The sequence below is a fragment of the Nomascus leucogenys genome, chromosome 8 (genome assembly GCF_006542625.1).
Source record: "Nomascus leucogenys isolate Asia chromosome 8, Asia_NLE_v1, whole genome shotgun sequence".
Taxonomy (NCBI): Eukaryota; Metazoa; Chordata; class Mammalia; order Primates; family Hylobatidae; genus Nomascus; species Nomascus leucogenys.
The window spans coordinates 109,270,372-109,291,668 of NC_044388.1; the positions used below are offsets into that span (position 1 = coordinate 109,270,372).

The 21,297-nt window shown below is 58.9% G+C and overlaps 1 protein-coding gene across 7 annotated transcripts in view; it reads right to left on the reverse strand.

The window, feature by feature from the left end:
- The window catches only part of RALGDS (ral guanine nucleotide dissociation stimulator), a 51,080-nt gene that overhangs the window by 13,241 nt on the left and 16,542 nt on the right, over window positions 1–21,297 (reverse strand). For 3 of the 7 annotated variants that reach the window (XM_004088844.2, XM_003276795.2, XM_030818101.1), the window contains exons 1-2: window positions 9,893–10,159; window positions 834–944 (exon numbers count right to left, since the gene is read on the reverse strand). In XM_004088844.2, coding sequence (XP_004088892.1) covers window positions 834–944; window positions 9,893–10,075 — 294 coding nt within the window. In that variant the 5' untranslated portion in view covers window positions 10,076–10,159. Of the gene's footprint in view, window positions 1–833; window positions 945–9,206; window positions 9,249–9,892; window positions 10,160–17,669; window positions 17,928–21,297 lie in introns of those variants that run through there. The other 4 variants (XM_030818100.1, XM_003276796.3, XM_030818099.1 and 1 more) reach the window with 3 other exon arrangements.

Genomic DNA, 21,297 nt, shown 5'->3' on the forward strand with positions numbered 1-21,297 from the left:
GGAAACAGAGGCTTATCCAGCGGCTGGGAGGGACTGGCCCATTAGGATGCACAGCATCTTCCCTGTGGCATTTTTGTTTTGTTTGAGACAATCACCTAGGCTAGAGTGCAGTGGTGTGATCTCGGCTCACTGCAACCTCAGCCTCCTGGGCTCAAGCAATTCTCATGTCTCAGCCTCCCAAGTAGTTGGGATTACAGGCACACACCACCATGCTTGGCTAATTTTTGTATTTTTAGTAGAGATGGGGTTTCACCATGTGGGCCAGGCTGGTCTCAAACTCCTGACCTTAGGCGACCCTCCTGCCTTGGCCTCCCAAAATGCTGGGATTACAGGCACAAGCCACGGCGCCTGGCTCCTGCAGCACTGTTGAAGTGTCCTCAGAGGACTCACAGTGGCCCCACAGCCATGAGGAGCTGAACTGGGGCAGTGGCTCCAGCCTCCCTTCTGGAATATTACGCAGCTGAGTCAGGCCCCGGCTCTCAACCTGGAGGACCCCCAGGGATGTGTTCTGGGAGATGGCAACTTGCAGAGACCTCTAACGGCCTGAAGCCCTTTTGTTCTTGGGTGAAGACAGCCCCACTACTCCAGATGGTGTGCACATCTGGGAGAAGGCATGGAGGATGGTGAGGCGGATGGCTGCACACCCAGGGAAGGGAGGTCAAACATGAAAACTTGCTGCAGAAAACCTGATTAAGCCTGGGCTGGACAGTGGGGAGTCGGGAAGGGAGTGAGGGCCATTTCCTTTGGGATCAGAACTGTGGGGCCCTCAAGTGAAAAAGCCCTGGGAGGGATCCCCAGCTGCGTCTCCTAGTGGAGACCTAGAGCGCACTCACCCCGAGCCAGCGCTGGCCCTTGTTGGCTCCGTGGTGCAGTTGCACCTTGCGCAGGGAGATGGAGTAGATGACTCCGTTGATCAGCTCCTCATCGATCTCCTGCGTGGAGCTCTGTGAAGACAACGCCCAGCAGCCGGGCGTGGGGACGTCAAGGGCCTGCCTGGCCACCATGCAGGGGATGCACCTGTGCAACCTGTTTCCCAGATAGGGCACGGACTGGCGGCTGCACAGACCTACAGCCTGGGGTGGAATGAGATCACAGCTCGAGGGCCACTGTCCTGGCACTCCACTTCCCCAACTCAGCTAGCCAAGACCTGGGATGTGATCATGATGAGTCTACCAGGCTTCCAATCCCCTACAATCCCCTAGTAACTGGCTTCTGCTCCTGCCCAGGACAGACCCACCCTCGAGCCATCCCCCTCCACACACGGGACTGTTATTCAGCCATTGCACAGATGGGTAAATGGAGGCTGAGAGAGGAACAACTGGTCCAAGGGCATGCTGCCTCGGGTGAGTGGCGAGGCAGGGCTCCCCGGGCTCTGACATGGTTGACTGCGTTCAGGCACCTATGCCCCGAGAGAAGGTCCCCCTACCTCCCCAGGGCCAGAGGCCCATGGGCGTCCTCACACTCACCCCTCCTCTACCCAGCCTGGGGGGCCCTGGCTGACCCAGCAGGAATGGGCAGCTCCTCTGGGCCCAGCCCTGGTGCGTCAGCAGCCCAGGTCTGGGCAGGTGTAGGGCACCCCCGACGGCCACATCCCAGCCACTTCCTTCCCCTCTGCTCATTCATGCCCTCGTGCCTGCTTGGGCAATGGGAGTTCCCAGTTCTCTGACCATCATCACGTGAGGGGACGGGTGTGAGAGGTGACGGTGCTGGTATCCAGGCAGATGCTGGGGTTCCACAGAGCCCTAAACCACAGGCCTGGGCTGGAACAGGAAGAGGGCATCTGGCCCCAGGCAGTAAGGAAAGGCCGTTGTCTTAGGAGACAGACTCCCCCAACCTGGCAGGCTGGCCTAGGTCACTTAGCCACAATCACCCCCAGCCTCACAGCCCCCTATGCCACCTGCTCTGTCCAGGGACGGAATGAGCTTGCAGCGGGTAGAGGAGCCAGGGGGGGTAAGGACACAACCTCAGAGGTTAGGAAGGAGCTGAGAGGTACTGGCCTGGCCCAGGGTCATTAACTGTGCAGTCAGTGCCCCAACCCAGGTGGGCGTGGAGCTCAGAGAAGGCGTGGCAGACAGCGCTGCCTCGGGCCCTTCCCTCAACCCCAGCGGGAGCCAGGTAGACTGTCCAGCATGCTGGGGACGGGACCCTGGCCTCCTGCCTCCTGCGCACCCTCGGAGGCCCAGGAGCCATCCTGGAAGTCCACTTCCTCCGACCTGAGGTCGCCTCCCACTCTGGGCTTTGGACAACAGGAAAGCTGCGGGCATTGTCTGGGCTCCTGACCGCCACCGCCTCTGGACAGAGAGCCAGCCCCATTTCTTGGAAGTTAGCAGGGAAGCCACAGGCACGCTCACACCCCACAAACAGCCCCGCCAGCGGAGGTCTGGCCCTTCCACTGACAGGAAAAGAGACATAGGCTCACCCCCCTTTTCCTGACTCACACATCTCTCCCCTGCCTAGAAAATTGTTCCTTTGAAAAGAAAAGCATTAGAGGTTACAGTGACCAGGGCCCCCAACCACCCGGGCCTCCTCAGGGGTCCCAGACTGCCGCCTGTGAAGGCCGTTGGCTCAGCTGGGAGTCTGTCTCTCTCCCGGGGATTTTAGCCACATCTGGACCAGCTGGGAGACAGACAGACAGTACCCTGAGTGTCCAAGTCACCGGCAGTGGCTCTGAGATCTCGTGCAGGACAAGCCCGTCACAGGGGACTAAACATTAACCCTGGGGGAGCCCGGCACAGCACCCAGGTCCTGGCTGAGCACCATCAGTGCCTGCTGGACAGAGGTGTCCCCAGGCAGGCCAATCCCCAGGAGGGGCTGAAGCCAGGTGGCCTCGGCTGTCCCTGAGCAGGTCCAGAGAGCGGCTCCGTGAGCTGGCAGGCCAGCAGCTGGCCCAGCCCCGCTTGGTGTCATGTGATCCCTGCACCCTTCCCCCACCCCCGGGGGGGCCCTCTTCTGCCAGCCGGGTGGTGGGGAGGGATGCAGGCCCAACGCTGAGAGCCACGCTTGCTTGGGGTAAGGGAGTTGCCACCCTGTCACGCAGTCGGGGAGACGCTCTAGCCTGCGTGGAGCTGGCCTGTCTTCTCTGGCCGCTTCCCGTCACAGCAGCAGCAGGCATGGAATCAGACCATAGAGCTACGTGGAGCACAGCGGCCGTTTAAACCGTCTGCTCAGATGGTGGAGGTGCAGGCTCCAGAGAGAGCTGCCCTGGGGTCTGGGAACAAAGTGGCAGAATAAGGCCTCTAGCCCTTGCTCTGAGCCCGCTCACAGGACAGAGAAAGAAAGCAGCCAACAGCCCTGGCAGCTGCCCCAGGACCCTCTGCAGCAAGAAAGGCAGGGTTCCAGCACCCACAGGCCACCCTAGGTCACTGTTAGCAGACAGCCCATCTTGGCAGTGCCCGGGCCCCAGGGCACTCTGGCCGGGCTGGGAGCTCAGAGGGGGAGGAGCAGCAACGGTCTAATGAACAGCTGATGCAGAGAAAACGCTTTCCCCCAAGGGCAGGTGCCCAGGCAGCCGCTATGAGCTGACTGCTAGGAGGAGAAACGAACACCACATGCTTGGCTGTGTCCTCAGGGGACACTCCTGTCCCACCCCCAGCAGGCATGCTGATGTCCCTGGGCTCTGGGACCCAGTCGGCAGCTGTGCCTGTAAACACACTGGCCTTCTAACATTTGGGTCAGTGCAGTGAGGGTGGCATATGTGGTCCCTGGTGAGCAGGGGCCCCCACACCCCAATGTCTCCAGGGACACAGCCCAGAGCCCTGAAGATGAGGAGGGGAAACAGGGCCTGGTGGTGTCTGATGAGTGTGTCACCTGATCAGCCATCTCAGAGTGACAGGCCAGCAGGATGCCGTGTCCCTGGCTGACAGAAGGAGGAAGCCACAGGCCAAACCCAGACTCCCTCTGGGTAGAATAGTGAGCGTCTTAAGGAGCCCTACGGGGCCTGCCCCAGCCCTGCCATCTCCCTGCCCAGGCCAACAGCACCTCCTCCCAGCATCAGCCTTCTGGTGCAGCTCTGGACTCAGACCCCTTTCCTTGGAAACCGTAGCTAGTGGCCCCCTGCCCCATGGACGGCTCCAGGAACTCACCGGCCCCTCCCAGGGAGACATGGCTAAGGGCTGAAGCAGAATGAGGAGAGGGCTCTAGCCTGCACTGCGGCCTGGTCCTCCCCGGGTCTGTGCGTGGAAAGGCTCACAGCAGAGCCTCTGTGTGCGTGAGATCGTCCTGGTGGACCTCCCAAGCCCCTCTAGGCTGCTGCTCAGGTCCCAGTCACCAGAGGTCACCCCAGGATGCTTGCCGCCCCCCTGCCAGCACCTCACAGTTCTGGCCCACCAGACAGCAGCTCACTGTCTCTTGCTGGCTCTGCCCAGCCCCTGGCCCTTGGCCTTGGTGTGTCATCTGGGCAGGGCAGCATCACCTGTCACAGGCAACAGTGGGGGTCATGAGAGAATGCACACAGCTCGGCGACCGGCACTGGGACCTGATGGCGTGGTACCGGACGACACCTGACATCACAGCCCCCCGGGGCCGGCGACGGATGCTGGGCCGTAAAAACCTGAGGGAAACTTGTCTGAGGGCTGCCTAAGGCTCAGGGACCTAGCCGAGGGACACTGTGAAGAGAGGCTGAGTCACCCTGAAACCCAGTGGGTGGGAGCAGCTTTCTGACTTCAGCTTCCTGCTCCAATACAGAAGCTATCTGCTCTGATACGTAAAACGCATCAGAGAAGGCTGCTTGCTCTCTACAGAGCCCAGGCTCCTGCGACAGTGCGGGGCCCACGCTGCTGTGCCCTTCTCCGTCCTACAGAGGTGGGGACCCAGGCCTGAGGAGGGAAGCCAGTGGGGCTGTGTGCTGGCTGAGACAGAGATGAGAGCCCAGGACCACGAGCCTCACCAGGGGAGGTGGAACGCAAGCGCCTCGTGTCCATGCGCCTCCTGCCCTCGGGCCTGCCCTCCAGCTCCGGGTGGGTGGACCCAACCCTGATCCCCAGCGCACGGACAAGGCGTCAAGATGATAGGAGGCCAGCCCGGGGTGTGGGTGGGCCACACTCCTGATCCCGGGCACGGCAGCCCACAGAGGCGGCCTCAGACCGGGACAACACGAGGTGTCTGCCCACCAGGATGCTCCCTGGCCTCAGAAAGTGGAGGCTGGGAACCAACCTGTGCTGAGCCCCGCAAAGGCCGGCCCATCTCTCCAGAAACCCTCCCTGCTGGCCTGTGCCCTGCTACTCACTGATGGGAAAATCGTGCCTCAAGCAGGAGAAGGGAGAACCAGACCTCCAGGTCAGCCACAAGCCTTGGGCATCCAGGGTCCCTGTCCACACCCAGCCCGACAGTCAGGTGAACACAGGGCCAGGCCCGGGAGGGGCGTGGCTGGTGGCAGCTGAGGAGGAAGGTGGGCTGGTCCCAAGGGGGTGCAGGGCAGGGCCAGCTGAAGGTCCAGCCCCAACTTTAACCAGCCACGGTGCCCAGCACATGCGGGCACTTCCTGGGTGCAAGGCCCTTTGGACACCCATCACGTTTAATCCTCCTAATGCCCTGCCTGATGGATAAGGAAATAGCCTGAGAGGAACTCGCCCAGGTCGGGAGCCAGGAAGTGGCAGCCAGAACAGGGATTTGAACCCTGGCCTGTTGGGACCCACCCAGGCCTGGTGTTGCCTCTGCCACAGTCTCAGGCTTGGAACAGAGTCCAGCCCCTTGTGGCACGGATTTGGAGGAGGGGCCAGAGACAGGAAAGATTTCCTCAGGTCACACAGCAAATTCACAGGGGAGGGTGGCAGGGCCTGCTTTCCAGCACCTGCATCTCTAAGAGGTTTGTGGATGTGCCCTGGGCAAAAGGCCTGCAAGACACCAGGCCAGGGAAGTGCCATGCCGAAGGTGCCAGGTGATACACCCCAGGAGCCCAGGGCACTTGGAAGGCTCAGGCCACTCCCCTGGCACCTAATCAGAAAACCTCACTGTGGCAGCTGCCACCCGTCCACTGTGCCAAGTGCTGTGCAGGCTGCTCCTCAGGCCTCTTGTGTAACTCGAGAGTCCTCACCAGAACCCTAAGAGGAAAGCTGGCATCATGTCCATTTTACAGATGAGGAAACTGAGGCTCAGGAGCATGTCTACAGCTGCTAGGGAGCTGAGCTGGCATCCCAACATAGCTCTCCTCTCTCCAGAGCCCAGGCTCCCTGCCCCTCGGTTGAGATGGACACAAGTCTCCAGGAATGACTGCAGGGGAGGCTGCCAAAGCATGCAAGCTTCCCCGTGGAGGAAGACGCCAAAACCCTCCAACGCAGGTGCCCTGCCCTGCCCGCCAAGCCACCGTTGGGCTGTCATCCCACTGCCTCCCCGGCCCGTGGGCAACCAAGGTGTGCGGAACTGGGAGAACTGGGTCTGCTCAAAGCTCAGCTTGTCCTGCATGAGGCTGCAGGCATCAGTGTCTGCCCCTTGACAATCGAATGGGGAGCACTGCTCTGCTGGTGCTGTATATCTGGGAACACAGCGATTCTGGGCCTGCAAGGCTGGAAGTCCAACCCTGGGACTGGGTGGCCACAGCATGGTGGTACCACACCATGGGAGCCATCTGGGCGGCCAGCCAGCAGCCCTTGGGAACCAGTCCTTGACTGCCTGGGCGCAGCTTCCTGAAACCGCTCCACTGGCTCGTTCAGAGCCTGCCTGCAGAGGGCCAGTGATAAATCTCCCCACTCTTTTCTCATTGGCAACACAGACAGGTCCTGGAAATGCCCAACTTCCAGGTTAAGAATCAGACCCCAGCCCTGCCAGCGAGCAGCTTAGTACCTCCCAGGGCCATTCCTGAGCCTCCTGGGAAACAGGCCAGCATGACTGAGCCTCCCCCGCCTGGAGGAGGAACAAAGACCCAGGACCAGCCAGCCTGGATTTAAGCATGGGCTATGTTCTCTGTGGCACCTACTGTGTGCAGGAGCCATCAGGAGTCGGAGAAGGCACAGGCAGCCCAGAAGCCCTGAGGTCAGGTGAGCAGTAGGGAAGCTTATGGCTTCCCTTCTCCTGGGGGACCCTCCTGAATAGAGCAAGAGGGGAGCCTGAGGGTCCTGGGGGCTGCCCCTTTGAAGTCACCGAGGAAGCTCTCCTGGAAGACCACAGTCTGCACACATGCATGCAGGGACACACACCACACACACCCACACAGGGACAGGCCCCTTGCCTTGGGGTCTTCAGTGTCAAAGTGCTCATGAGCCCTGGGGATTAAACTGAAGACCTGCACACAGTGTGATGAAGAGATCAAACAGTGGGAAGACGTGGGAGGCTGAAGGGAGATGCTCCCTGTGAATACAGAGAGGCCCTCTTCACTCCAGCCCACCTACAACTGCCCTCAGGCCTTGGGTCAGAATCCTGCCCCTGCCACTGACCAGCTTGGTCACTCTGTGCCATCTAATTAACCTCTGTTGCCTCAGTGACTTTATCTGTCAAGTGAGCTCTTAACAGTCTTGACCCCAAAAGAAGGTGATGCAAATTACTTAGCCAAGGACCTCCCCAAAATCTGCTGGCTCTTATTAGCTGTTACTTTAAACCTGCGGGGTCCAGTTCTGGGCTTGCTTCCTCCGGGTAGCTCTCCCCAGCGTCCTGTGGCTCAGAGCACTTTTGCCTTCCTCTGAGCCATAAGCTTCCCTACTGCTCACCTGACCTCAGGGCTTCTGGGCTGCCTGTGCCTTCTCCGATTCCTGATGGCTCCCGCACACAGTAGATGCCACAGAGAACACAGCCCATGCTTAAATCCTGGCTGCGGCCCTTGCTGGCTGCACGGGCGTTTAGGTCAGAGACTTCCCTTCTCTGACTCCCTAGCTTCCTAGAAGGTGGTGTTGGTATCTACTCTGTAGGGTTGGTCTAAGGCAGATGAAGTGAAAGGGTGGCCCACAACCTGCACTTTTTGCCTGGCCAAAGCAACAGCCTGTCCAGAGATGGGGGCACGGACCAGGTCACCTCCAGAAAGCAAGAACTGTGCAGGCCAAGCTGGGTCGGTGGTGGCTTGGCTTAGAATCAAGAAGATAAGCGGAAGCCCAGATGTGAGGACATCTGGCAGCCCAGAGGGAAGCACCGGGTGGAAGCTAGGTGGGGAAACGGGGATGCGGGGGAAGGCAGAAACTGTCTGGTGGTTTCCAGAGAGGACAGGGACCAAGTGCGCAGCGTCAGCTCTGGCAGGCCACATAACCACCAGGAAACCAGCCCCAGGATGGGGGGTGTTGGCAGGAGGGACAGGGACTTCCCCGCCCCCTCCCGTGGGCCCTTGGTAAATGGTCATTGTGTTCAGTTTCCGGCAGTGGGCTCCTTTTCTGCCAGGATCCTGGTTTTCCTGACCCAGCCAGAAGCTTCCCCTTCGATTTCTAAATAGCAGCCGCGGTCTGGATCTCAGTGCTGAGGCTGGGCGAGGAGTGCCAGGGCCAGAGAGAAGGAAGACAAGACCCCCAGGCAGGGGTGGGGCTCAGTTCTTCCTCTCCCTCGGTTCCTCAGGGAGGGAGAGAGGGAACCTGCACGGCCCCTGTGAGCGCTCGGCCGGACCCTCCCAGCACACAAAGCCCGAGCTGCTGCCAGAGGTAATGAAAGCCAGATGAGCGCTGGGCTGCTGTCAGCCTCCCACCCCCACCCTCCCAGGGGTCCCTCTCCAGCCGCCAATGAGGACCAGAGCCCTGGATAGATGAGGGTTGAGGGAACACGTCTGGTCCGGCCATCTGCCAAGCTCAGGAGGAAAGGGTCTCTCAGGCTCGGGGTGTTCCCCCACCAAGAGCTCTGCCCAACACTGGGCGGAGAAACAAGTCTCATCCAGGCCCTGTCTAGGTACCGGGACACCAAGAGGCACGAGACTCAGGCTAACAATCGCCAGCAATCACAACGCACCACAGTCTAAAGCCATGAAACGACTGGAGATGCACCAAGGCAACACGATGCAGCACGGGGACTCAGGAGGTTCACTGTGAAGGCTGCAGCCCAGCCAAAGCTCTGATGGGCCCTGAGCCCCCGATCCAGGGATGGCCTCTGTGCAGGCCCTGTGCCCAGGCAGAGCAGGGCGAGGGGGGCGTCTCTGGATTCCACTCCCTCTGCTGTGTAGTCAGGAGCAGTCAGGTGGGAGGCAGATGGCACCACTCAGAGACCCAGGGCACACGAGCAACAAGCCCCCACCCTCACCTAGTCACCCTCCCCTCCATCCATCACAGGTACACCACTCCCTTCTCTGAATCCTACACAGTCCTTACCGATTCAGGGTGTTGGCACTCTTTCCAGTGAAGCAGAAACAAGTCTTGCCCGCCCTGGGCCTGGGCCACCACCCTCCCCTCACCACCAGGACATCTGGTCCCACGTGTTGGAGGCCTGCTGCTCCGCCCCATCCCCCGACCCTCCCCCCACCCCGCTCTGAGCAGCCCCGATGTCCCTGGTCACCAGATCCACATCTGCCCCAAGTAGGGTCTGGAAGGCCCCATATGGTCTCATCACCTCTGAGGATTCTAGGATTTGGCCTTCCCGACTACTTGTTCCACACCTGCATCGTGAAGGCTAACGATGCGGTGCAGGCCCTGGGTGGGCAACTGAGTGAAATAAGGCACAGGCCACGGATGTAAACAGTGACAGTGTCGCAGGAAAAGGTCCACCTGGGCTGCAGGGGCTCGGTGACAGCAGGCTCTGGGACGGTATTGAGGGGGGCCAAAACCCCAGCCGTGGTCCCTATTGTTGGATGGGGCGCGGCAGCAGCCCCCCCCCCCCCCGCCCACCCTGCTGGCTGATTTCTGCAGAAGGCCCCGACCCCCATCTATGGAGGAGAGAGGAGGGAGGCGGCGCGCTGGGATCGCCTGGCCCCGTCCGGGGCTCGCCCCGGCCTGCCCAGCTCCGCCGCGGGTGGGGAGGCTCCGACGCACCCCCTGCCCGACCGCCCCAGCTCACCCACCTCCGGGCGCCGCAGGTCGGGGTCTAGCTGCGTGAAGCTGTGCAGCACCACCGGGCAGCTGTCAGGGACGCCCACCTCCAGGCGCACGGCGTCCCACACGCTGCGGCTCCGCCGGGAGCCCGGAAACAGCGGCTCGGCGCCGCCAGCAGGCCCGGCCGCCTCGGCCCACATGCGCTGCACCATGGAAGGCTCGCGGCGGGGGCCGGGCCGCGGGACCCGGGGCAGCGCGGGCGCGGGGCCGGCCCGGCGCGCGGCGGGGGCGGCGGCGCGGCCCGCGCGACTGGGCTTTGCCTCTGCTGTGAGCCCGCGGCCCGGCCCTGCTGATGTCAGGCTGGGGGTGGGGCCAGGGAGGGGCGGAGCCGGAGAGTCCGAGAGATGCGCGCGTGCGCGCGCCCGCGGCCCCGCCCCCGCCGAGGTCAGACCCGGGGCGGGACCGGGAGCCTGGAGGGGCGGGGTCTGAACAAAGAGGGCGGGGCCGGGGGAGGTCGAGTGGCGCGCGTTGGCTGGGTCTCCCGGAGGACCGGCCGTCATTTGTGTCGTGGGGCCTTGGATACCCCGGTTAGGCACCGTTTCCGTGTCACGCTGCTGCAGTGCGTGTGTTGTGTAGGGCTGAAATGTGTACGTGCTGATGATCTGTGGGGAAGCCGCCCTGGAGTCAGCTACCCCAAATTCCAGCGAAGCCTCTCCCCAGCTCTGTGGCCTTCCACAAGTTGCTTAACCCCTCTGAGTCTCACTGTTTCTTCATCTGGAAAATCTGGGTAGTGAAAATGACTTCCTCAAACAGTTGCGGGGAGGATGACGTTACGTAATGGACATAAAGCACTCAGCACCTGCACCTGACAACAGGCTCATGCGGAGTTTGGAGAGGCTGACCATATGTTCAGTGACCCTGTCAGTGCAATTGGAAATCCTGAGTGTGGGGCTGTGTGTGCAGTGGGGGAAAGGGTCAGAGAGTGGGGCCCTACCATTTTTGGGGCAAAGCCCCACACTATCCCCTTTCAGCCTTACAGACACCCTCAGAGGAGGGGAAGCCAGGGAGGTGGGGGAGAGCGGGAGGCACCAAGGTTGGGGCTGAGAGGCATCTGACAAGGAGGAAGGCATCAAGAGTGACAACGCTGGGCAGAGCACATGGCTGCGTGGCCTGTCAGCTGGGGCTGCTTGTCGCTTGGACATCCCTGGTCTCAGGGTGGAAGTGGGGCTGCTGGGGCTGAAGGGGAAGCAGGGACAGGGAGATCCTCAACTACTCTTTCTGGAAGCCAGTGAGGAAGGAAGACAGCCTGGGGCTTAACAGCAGGGCCAGGAGAATGGATGAATGAATGGGACCCTTCCTCATGCCTCACCCATCACTGGGCCTGCCCTGGCCTCAGCCTTCAGTCCTCACGGAGGCCAGCAATTGCTGCCAGCAGCCCTGGCCATGCCAACCTCCCCAGGTCTGGTCCGTACCATTGGGCCTCAGTTTCTCCATCTGTAAACTGAGAGGGCGGGACCAGACAGCACATCCCACAAGCACATCTTGCCCCCTTCCCAAGTGCCAATCCTCAGACACCCACGAAACACTTCCACTGTGACTGGAGTGAGGCAGCAGGTCATCCTTTGAAAACCAGACCCCCATGTGCACACGACTAGAAGGGCCTACTTCACAAAAATTATGGTGGTAAGTTGCAGCTGGGTGGAAGCTATACTGGTTTTCATTTTACTTCTCTGAATTTCTAATTTCTAAAATCAGTATTTTAATAATCAGCTGTATGTGATAAATGCTGTTTTTGATTTTGTTTTTGAGACAGAGTCTCACTCTGTCACCCAGGCTGGAGTGCAGTGGTGTGATCTCGGCTCACTGCAGCCTCCGCCTCTTGGGTTCAAGTGATTCTCCTGCCTCAGCCTCTCGAGGAGCTGGGATTACAGGCACCCGCCACCATGCCCAGCTAGTTCTGTATTTTTCGTAGAGACAGGGTTTCACCATGTTGGCCAGGCTGGTCTTGAACTCCTGACCTCAAGTGAACTGCTCGCCTCGGCCTCCCAACGAGCTGGGATTACAGGCATGAGCACCACGCCCGGCCTGTTTTTTTTTTTTTTTTTAAAAAAAAGCAAGATGGGTAGATTTGATTTGGGATGGAGATCCCTAGAGGCTGTTTAGGAAGCCTCCAAGCCATTTGGCCGGGGAGAGTAATGTAGGTGAGGCGCATTTAGAGGCATGAGGTCCCCACAGGGCCACAAAGAGGTGACCTAGACATTGCCCTCTGGCCCTAAGCTCCTCCTCCCATCCCCTTCTCCTGGGGCCAAGCTCCCAATGCCTCCAGAAACTGGAAGTCCAGAAGCTGCCTGCCACTGACTTTATCTCCTCTGCTCTCTCTATCTCCTTCGCTGAGTGATGGGCCTGGGAACAAGCGCCCACCCGTTTTATAGCCCAGAAGGACAAGTGACTCATGAAGACATAGAGGAGTCACCACTATTCTGGCCTTGGAGGTCCCGGGTGCAGGGGCGAGGGGTGGCCCCAAGGAGTCTGGAGAGGTGAAGGGTAAAGAATTCATCACACTAAACCCCCCAGCGCGGCTGGCCTGGCTCCCTCCCATCTGACTATATCATCTACAGGAACCAGGGCAGGGGAGGGCATTACTTAGCCAGTCCCTCTGGCTGGTGTCTGTTTTTACAAAGTTCCCCTTCCTGCCTTGTTCACCTACCTTTGGGACTCCCCTCCCAACTTCTGGGAAGCCTGATCACTGCTCTGGCTGCACATGAGACACACACACAGACACAGAGAGACACAAAGATACACAGCGATGCATACACAGAGACACATACATAGAGACAGAGACACAGACACACACACACACAGACCCACAGAGACACATACAGAGACACAGGCGCACACACACACACACACAAAGACACAGAGACAGACACAGAGACACAGACGCACAGAGACAGACACAGGCACACACATATAGAGACAGAGACACACACACAGAGACATAGGAACAGAGACACACACACAGGGATAGAGACACACAGACAGAGACATACATACTCAGAGACATAGAGACAGACACAGAGCCTGGGTGTGGTGGCTCGTGCCTGTAACCCAGAGCTTAGGGAGGCAGAGGCAGGATTTCTTGAGCCCAGAAATTGGAGACCAGCTTGGGCAACATAGCAAGACCCCATTCTCCACAAAAAGGGAAAAAACAGGTTTGAGATAGACACAGACACACATACACAGATATAGAGACATAGACACAGATACACATGCCCCCCTAATGAATGCACAGGTAAACTTCCCTGCACAGGATGTGTTGCCCAATGCCCTCAGATCGGGCGGGCCTGACTCTGCCCCACACTGTTAGCAACTGGGGTTGGCATTCATGGGATGCCTCCTGCATGCAAGACCCTCTCCTGAGGCCTCCTGTGCCTCCTGCAAGCTGTGGGGACACCCTAACCAAGGGCAAGGCCATCCTGGGACAGCACGTGTCACCAGTGGAGGAACACAGCACCACTCAGTGTTCTCCTCAAAACCCAAACCTAATCAAAGCAGGCCTCTGCATATAACTGCCATTTGTGGGATTACAGGGGACAGAGGAACATTTTCAACACACCACAAGGGTGCAATCCACAAATCCAGGCTGTGGGAACCTCTACAGGACAAACAACCCAGTTTCTTCAACAAATACATTTCAGAGGACAAAGAAAGGGGAAACTAGATTAAAAGAAGGGTCAGAGACATCTAACAAATGCAATGTGTGGATTTTGGATCATGATGTCAGCAAGACAACTGTTTTTAAAAAAACAACTATAAGACATGTGGATTGTCTGAACACTGCTGCATATTGGATGACATTAGACATCTTTTTAGGTGTGAGAATGGTGTTGCGGTCACTAGTAGAGTTACATCTTGGGCTATCTGTGGATGGCATCACATGCCTGGGATTCATGTAAACATCTCCAGGGGTGGGCAGGGAGTGGGACAGTGAGAGGTGAACAAGAGTGGCCCTGAACCGATGGTCGTGAAAGCTGGGGGTCCTTATGCCATTTTCTCTATTTTTGTGTCTATTTGGAATTATCCATAATAAAAGTTATAAGAAGAAAAATGGCCAGACGCAGTGGCTCACGCCTGTAATCCCAGCACTTTGGGAGGTTGAGCTGGGTGGATCACTTGAGGTCAGGAGGTCGAGACCAGCCTGGCCAACGTGGTGAAACCTCGTCTCTACTAAAAATACAAAAAGATTAGCCTGGCATGGTGACGCGTGCCTGTAATCCCAGCTACTTGGGAGGCTGAGGCAGGAGAATCGCTTGAACCTGGGAGATGGAGGTTGCAGTGAGCTGAGATTGCACCACTGCACTCCAGCCTGGGCGACAAAGCGAGACTCCATCTCAAAAAAAGAGAAGAAAAAGGACACAGCTTGAGACTCACCCTCTGATGCCTCTGAGGCTCCTAGCAGTCCTCCAGAGAGGGATACAAACTTCTGACCCCGGGCAGTGACTCCTGCCAGGCTCACCGTTTCCTGTATCACTCTCTGTGGGCACAGGGGTCACTGATGGCATCTTTACTACGAAAGGGGTTGGGCGCTCTGCTGTGGGGACTGAGGCCGTGGGCAGCTAGAACCCGAGTCCGGATGCCCAGATGGGGCTGTCAGAGGTGGGTGGGGGCAGTCCGGGTGAACTTGGGTGGGTTTGACACTCAAGGCCAATGACAACCCTATGCTTGGCGGTTGGAGCCTCTGCTGGGAGGAACTAAGGACTCCTGAGAGCACTAAGCACCGCCCGGAAGTGGGGGGTTCTTAACAAGCGGCGTCGGTCCCTTCCTCTCTCCTGCCCCAGCTCACGCCCCCCCACAGCCCCACCTAGCCTTCCCAGGTTCCCAACCCCGCCCCCCCCACCGCCCGGGACAGGCACCTGCCTTTCCTTGGGGGCTACAACCACAAGCCCCCGGAGAGCACGGCTGCACAGACCTTTCGGAAGTCGGGACGCTGCTCGCAGAGGAACTTAAAAAGGCAGGCTGCGAACTGAGAGCTGGCAGCCAGATCCTGCCCACGCATGTGTTTTGTTTGGCTTGCCAAGTGTTTTTAAAATTTTAAGCCAACAGTAAAAGGTCAGGTGACTTCACATAAAAATCCACATTTCCCTCTTCTCCTGTAACTCTGGCTGACCTGACCACACCGGGTGTGTGTTCCCGAGTGCCACCGGAAGCTGATTGCAGCTGCCCCCTGTAGCCAGGGCATGTGTGGGGATCGCCCTAACAACTGTCCCCCCACTCCCGCAGTGCCCAGTGCCCGACACCCTGGGGAGTCGCTGCCACCCCAGAGGGGCCACCAATTCAACGTGTGACAACCCAAAGTGGAGGGGAGCAGAGGAGGAAGAGACAGAGGGGGACACACAGATGGAAACTGAGCCAAAGAACCAAGGGTGAGCCTGAGGACCACAGCGAGGGACAGCGGGAGAGGGAGGCAGCAGGCAGACGGAGGCGAGGAGAGATTCCCTGGGCATCTTACGTCACTCTCCGGCCCCTGAGCAGCTGTCTCGTTTAAGAAAAAGTGTGTTCAGGCTGAATCTCTGGGGTCCCTCTTCTTCCTGCTCCCATACTCAGACACCACGGCCAGTGGGGTCTTGATCCCGCAAAGCCCCCCACTGCCCTCAGGCAGAAGATCACTGGCTCGGTGTGGCCCCAGCTCCCCACTCCAGGTTCCCTCTCAGCAGAACTGCTGCAGCTCCTTCTTCATGCCGCCCCTTCTGTCTGGCTGGTGCGTCCCTCCTTCCACCCACTCCTTGGCCGGTACATCCTTGGCCGGTACCTGAGAGGCGGATCATAAAAGCTGCCCCTATGGACCTTCAAGTCGGGACCCAGGCCTGCCTTTACGCAGGGCCCTGGGCAATGAGGTTTGGGCCTGGGGTGCAGTTCTGGGGACTGCCGGACACACAGCAGTTCAGAGCGGGAACTGGGCACAAGGCAGTGTCTGGGTGACTGTGGCCTTTGGCCATCACCTTTTCCAACCGGGGCTTGGCCAAGGCCGGGAGGAATGGCAGCCAGGTACCCTGACTCAGGTCAGGCCCTGGTGGAAAACCTGTCACCTCCTGTTGGGCAGGTGGAGGTCATTGACCCCGTCTGTCTCTTGTGATCTATATTTAGAGTCCGGGGAGGACATGAAAAGGGTGAGGCCTGGACACGCTCCTCGGTCATTTCCCAACACTGACGTCACCATTCCTAGCCTGCCTAGGTCCTGGGGTGGCCCTCGGTGGGTGGGTGAGCACACACCTTGGCAGGAGGTGACGCAGCTGGACCACGCGTGGGAACTCCCGGCACAGCGGGCGGGCCTGGCTCAGCCCCACCTCCCCTGCACTGGGTTCCTGGCAACCTCTGGTGGCTTCTTCCTCCTCCTTCTGCCCCCAGGATGCAGGGGTCCCCACAGGCGAGAGGCTGAACTCAGAGCTGGCCAGGTGAGAAGCAAAGCACCGAACCACTGAAATCTCCAGGAGACCACACTGGTGGCGGATGTGACAGCAACCCTCTGACCTCACAGGGCGCTGCTGATCCAGCGCAACTGGAACAAGGTGTGCCGATGCCCACAGCAGTGGAAACGGCCCTGGATGGGGATGCAGAGGGCTCCGGATCAGCCTGGGGCTCACTGGGGGGCCCTGCTGTCATCCCTTGGAAATGGGTACACCCCCGGCATATTGAGGGGGAGGCACGCAGAGGAACAAACGTGATAAATGCATCCATGGGCTGCAAACCGGGGGCTGCTTGGACAGCTGTCCCCCACTCCTGCAGTGCTCGCTGCCTGGCACCGTGAGGAGTCACTGCCACCCCCGAGGGGCCACCAATTCAACATGTGACAGGCCGAAGTGGAGGAAAGCAGAGGAGAGAGGAAGACATAGAGAGAAACTGAGCCCAAGACCCAAAAGTGAGCCGGAGGACCACAGCAGGAGAGGGAGGCAGCAGGCAGACGGAAGCGAGGAGAGACAGCGCAGAGGGGCTGTGGGGGCCGCTGGGCACACCTGGCTGAGGAAGGGACCAAAGGCCCAGAGGGTCCCATAGTCTCAGCCTAGTACCTGTCCCCAAGCCCAGGGGCCCTGATCACAAGACAGCGACGTCTATCCGACAGCTGTGATAGGCGGGGCACATCACACCCCGAGGGGCCCCGGCATCCATGATCTCCCCTCCTGGAGGGTGGTCAGCTGCCATCCTGGCCCCAGACTCCTTGGAAATGCTCCACAAAGTGCCAGCTGGAAATGTCACAGCACAGGGGGCCTTGGGATGAGCCAGCCCCAAGGGGCCATTCTTTCCTGTGGGTTTGGGGAACTCTTTTAAGATCTGGAGCACAGATTCAGGTTCCAGTGCCTGCTCTGTGTCTTCCTAGCCTTAGTTTCACCTCTGGGGCCTCAGTTTCTCCATCAGTAAAATGGGGACAGTAACCGTCATAGCACCAGGCTCTCAGGCTTCTCAGGCGAGCAGACAGTGAAGCAGTGCACAGAAGTCCTTGGTAATCCAAGAAGTACCCTCTGGACGGAGCTGCCAGGACAGCCCGCAGCCACCCTGGACTGACCCATGGGGCTGGGGGCAGCTGGGGAGGCCAAGTGCGTGCACACGGGCACCAGCAGCAGAGCAGACCCCCAGTCTCCTCTCTCATACCCGAGATGGGAGATGAAGACTCCCCTGTGAGTTCCAAACCCCTCCAACCAGTTCTGGCAGGGAAGAAAGGGAGTCCTGGGAAAGCAACTCCCACGCCTGGGGCTCGGCGGTGACCCAACCAGCCCCTCCCCGGCAGAGGCACTGGTTGCCCTGGAAACTCACCTCGGTGGTGGCCGGTGCTGGCAGAGGTGCCAGCCAAGGTGTCAGGCTTTGGAGAGCGGCACGACGGGCAATGGCCCTTCTCCTGGCGGTCACCACAGAGACACAGGCAAAGAACACGGAGCCCTTCCTCCCCCTGGGCACGGCAGGCCTGGCACAAACCTGGCCTGCTTCCCGGGCCATGGTGGGGTGAGAGCCAGGTGGGGAGTGGGCCCTGCGGGAGGCCCTCTGCCAGTGTGCTCGTCGCCTGCGTGCCCTAGTGGAGTGGAGCACCCAAGTGCCTAGGCCTGGTGTCACCCGCGTGGCTGTCATACTTGCTCCTGTGACAGGCAGGGCCAGGAATTCCCACTTGTACCAGGCCATGGGCCAGCCAAGGACAGGTGGAAAGGCTGCCCCAAGCTAGCCTAGCTTTCTCCCTTAATTCTCCAAGTCCCCACTCCCATTCCCCCTGTGGCGGGGGCCTGGAAACCACCACACAGAGACAGAAAGGTGACAGATACAAGTAACCAAATCAAAACAGGGCTCAGTCAGCAGAGCCACCAGGTGGATGTGAGTCTAGCCAGAGGCACTGGGAGGCAGGCAGGAGACCCCCACTCACTTGTTCTGGAAGGCTTCCCTGCCCCCTAGACCTGAGCTCCTCCATCCCTGGCACCCAGGCATGAGATTTCCTTTCTTTTCTTCTTTCTTCTCTTCTCTTCTCCTTCTCTTCTTTCTTTTTTCTTTCTTTTTTCTCTTTCTTCCTTCTCTCTTTCTCCTCTCCTCTCCTCCTCCTCTCTCCTCCTCTTCTTCTTCTTCTTCTTTTTTTTTTTTTTTTTTTTTTTTCCTGAGATGGAGTCTCGCTCTGTCGCCCAGGCTGGAGTGCAGTGGCATGGTCTCGGCTCACTGCACCTCCGCCTCCCGGGTTCAAGTGATTCTCCTGCCTCAGCCTCCCGAGTAGCTGGGATTACAGGCGTCCGCCACCACACCCAGCTAATTTTTGTATTTTTAGTAGAGATGGGGTTTCATTACATTGGCCAGGCTGGTCTCGAACTCCTGACCTCGTGATATGCCTGCCTCAGCCTCCCAAAGCGCTGGGATTACAGGTGTGAGCCACCACACTCAGCCCCTTGGCTAATTTTTTGTATTTTCATTAGAGATGGGGTTTTGCCATGTTGGCCAGGCTGGTCTCGAACTCTTGACCTCAGGTGATCCACCTGCCTTGGCCTCCCAAAATGGTAAGATTACAGGCGTGAGCCACCACACCCGGCCACAAGATTTCATTTTAACTGGGCGCAGGGGTGGGGGTTGCCAACTGTTTGTTTCATTAAGTAGGGTGGTAAAAAATAATAACATCACCACCACTACTCCCACCATTCAGAAAAAACACCACCAAAGGTAACAAGAAAGGGCTGCCATCAGAAAGAAGGGCAGGCATGAAATGAGTACATTTGGCTTTTAGAATAATTTACTAGAGTGACTACCGGAGTTGTAAACAACGGCCACCACCACCACAACAACACAACAACTTACTACCTTGTCCCTGTCCCTGTTTTTCTCATTTTGCTGCAAACCAGACATTGGAAGCCATCGGACGCATCCAACACACGCATCTGACAAGTGGAAAGACTGAGCCCCAGGGAGAGCAGGGACTTGCCCAAGATCTCACAGGAAAAGTGTCTGTCCAGCTGCTCTGCAAAGCTTGCAGACGCTCCCTCCATCCTGACCTGGGGGTCAGAACACTCAGAGCCCCAACCCCAAAGCCCAGAGATGCCAGGGTGAAGTCAGAGGCCAAGAGTTTCAGCTACTTCCTTACCTTCCTGGGACCCTGGCCGGGTGGATGCCCAGTCCCTGGCTGCAAGCGGAGGGCACAGGGCAGGGAGCAGAACAGCAGAGGCAGGGAGGATTGGGTATGGGCAGGGGCTGTGGAGCGCCCCCACAGGCACATCAGGCCCCGGGGCTCAGCTTCCAGCCCAGACACTGCCCCAGCAGCACCTCGCTCCCAGCCCTGCTCCTCTGAGCATCTCACATCCTCTTCCGGTGGTTTTGTGGGCCTCAGGGGACCCAGCTGAGCAGATAGTTCAGGGCCTGGGAGCTCTGCCACCCTCAGGGTGGGGACTGTCAGGGGATGTGGGTGGGCATCTGGGGGTGGGGGCCAGGCTGGGCTGGGGGAGCATCAGAGAAATGGAGCTAGAGGGTTTCAGGGGGCCCTGAAACCTACCTCCCTGTACTCACCCTGTGGCCAGAACAAGTCACTTCCACTAAAATCCCTCCACCATTTCTGTCCCATCCAGAAGAGAATCCCAAGTCCTCACCTGCCCACAGCCCCCTCCTACTAACTCCAGCTGCCAACATCCTCTGTTGGGAACCATGTTCTTCCCCCTTGGTCTCAGGACTCGGCCCCCAGTCAGAGCAGCCTTCTCCGACGCCCCTGTCTTAATGCACCAACACCATCCCTGCCCCAGCCACCCATTCCCTGTCCTTTTTCATCTGGCACACTTCCTCCTCTGTGCCAGGCTCCAAGGCCCTGTCCCCTGGGAAAGTCAGGCATCACCGCTGGCCTGTCTTGCACACAGTGACTCAACCTTGACCTTCGAGAAACAATAGAGCCAACCAGGCTGTGAATTGGTCAGCCCAGGACTGAAATTCTGATCCCCAGGGACTCTGGAACCCTGGGCCAATGATTTAGCATCTCTGGGCCTCAGTTTGCTCCCCTGTAAAATGGGCACAAGGGTGCTGAAAGATTCCGCAAGAACTCAGCATGGGCTCGGCTCATGGCCGTGCTTGGCAGATGTGCAATGATCATCTCCAACGGGGATTGAGGAATTCAGGTGCCACAGGGTCAGGCACATAACAGACATTTGATCAATGTTGGTGGATGCTGCCCCTGTGCCAGGAGTGCCATAGCCTGACTCCATCCCGAAGAGCAAGGTCCAGATGGCAGTCCGGGGTCTGCCCAGTGCTCAGAGTGTGGCTTGTAACTGGATCCTAGCAGATAGCTCGGAAATGCTTGCTGATGTAGAAGCACACACAGATGGGTACTGCAAGGCAGGCCCGGTCCCCGGAGAGGGGACCAGTGAAGAGGAAACTGTCTGGGTACACACTATTAACAGGAGAGAAGCCCTGTGCAGACAGGCAGGATCTGGGTGAGGCAGGTGGCAGGGGTTGGCATCCGAGCAGGGATCCGCGGCTGTCCCCAGCCTCGGCCTCTCACCCCGGTGTTGCCGACTGCCTGGCCATGTGACTGTGGGCATTGTGTGGTGTGGTAGCTCACCATGTGGTTTGAGTGGGTGGGGAGGGCTTTCCCTGAGCCTCGGTTTCCTTGTCTGCCAAGTGTGACCTCTTAGCCCAGCCCCGTAGAAGGGCTCAGTGGGCGAGAAGGTGTTTCCTACAGTGTGCGCGCATTTGGTTGGGTGGGGGGCTTAAAGAGGCCCTGGAAAGAAGCGCTCAACTTTCTTTTTTTCTTTTTTTTTTTTTTGAGACGGAGTCTCGCTCTGTCACCAAGGCTGGAGTGCAGTGGCGCCTTCTCGGCTCACTGCAACCTCTGACTCCCAGGTTCAAGTGAGTCTCCTGCCTCAGCCTCCCAAGTAGCCAGGATAAAAGGCACGCGGCACCACGCCCAGCTAATTTTTGTATTTTTAGTAGAGATGGGGTT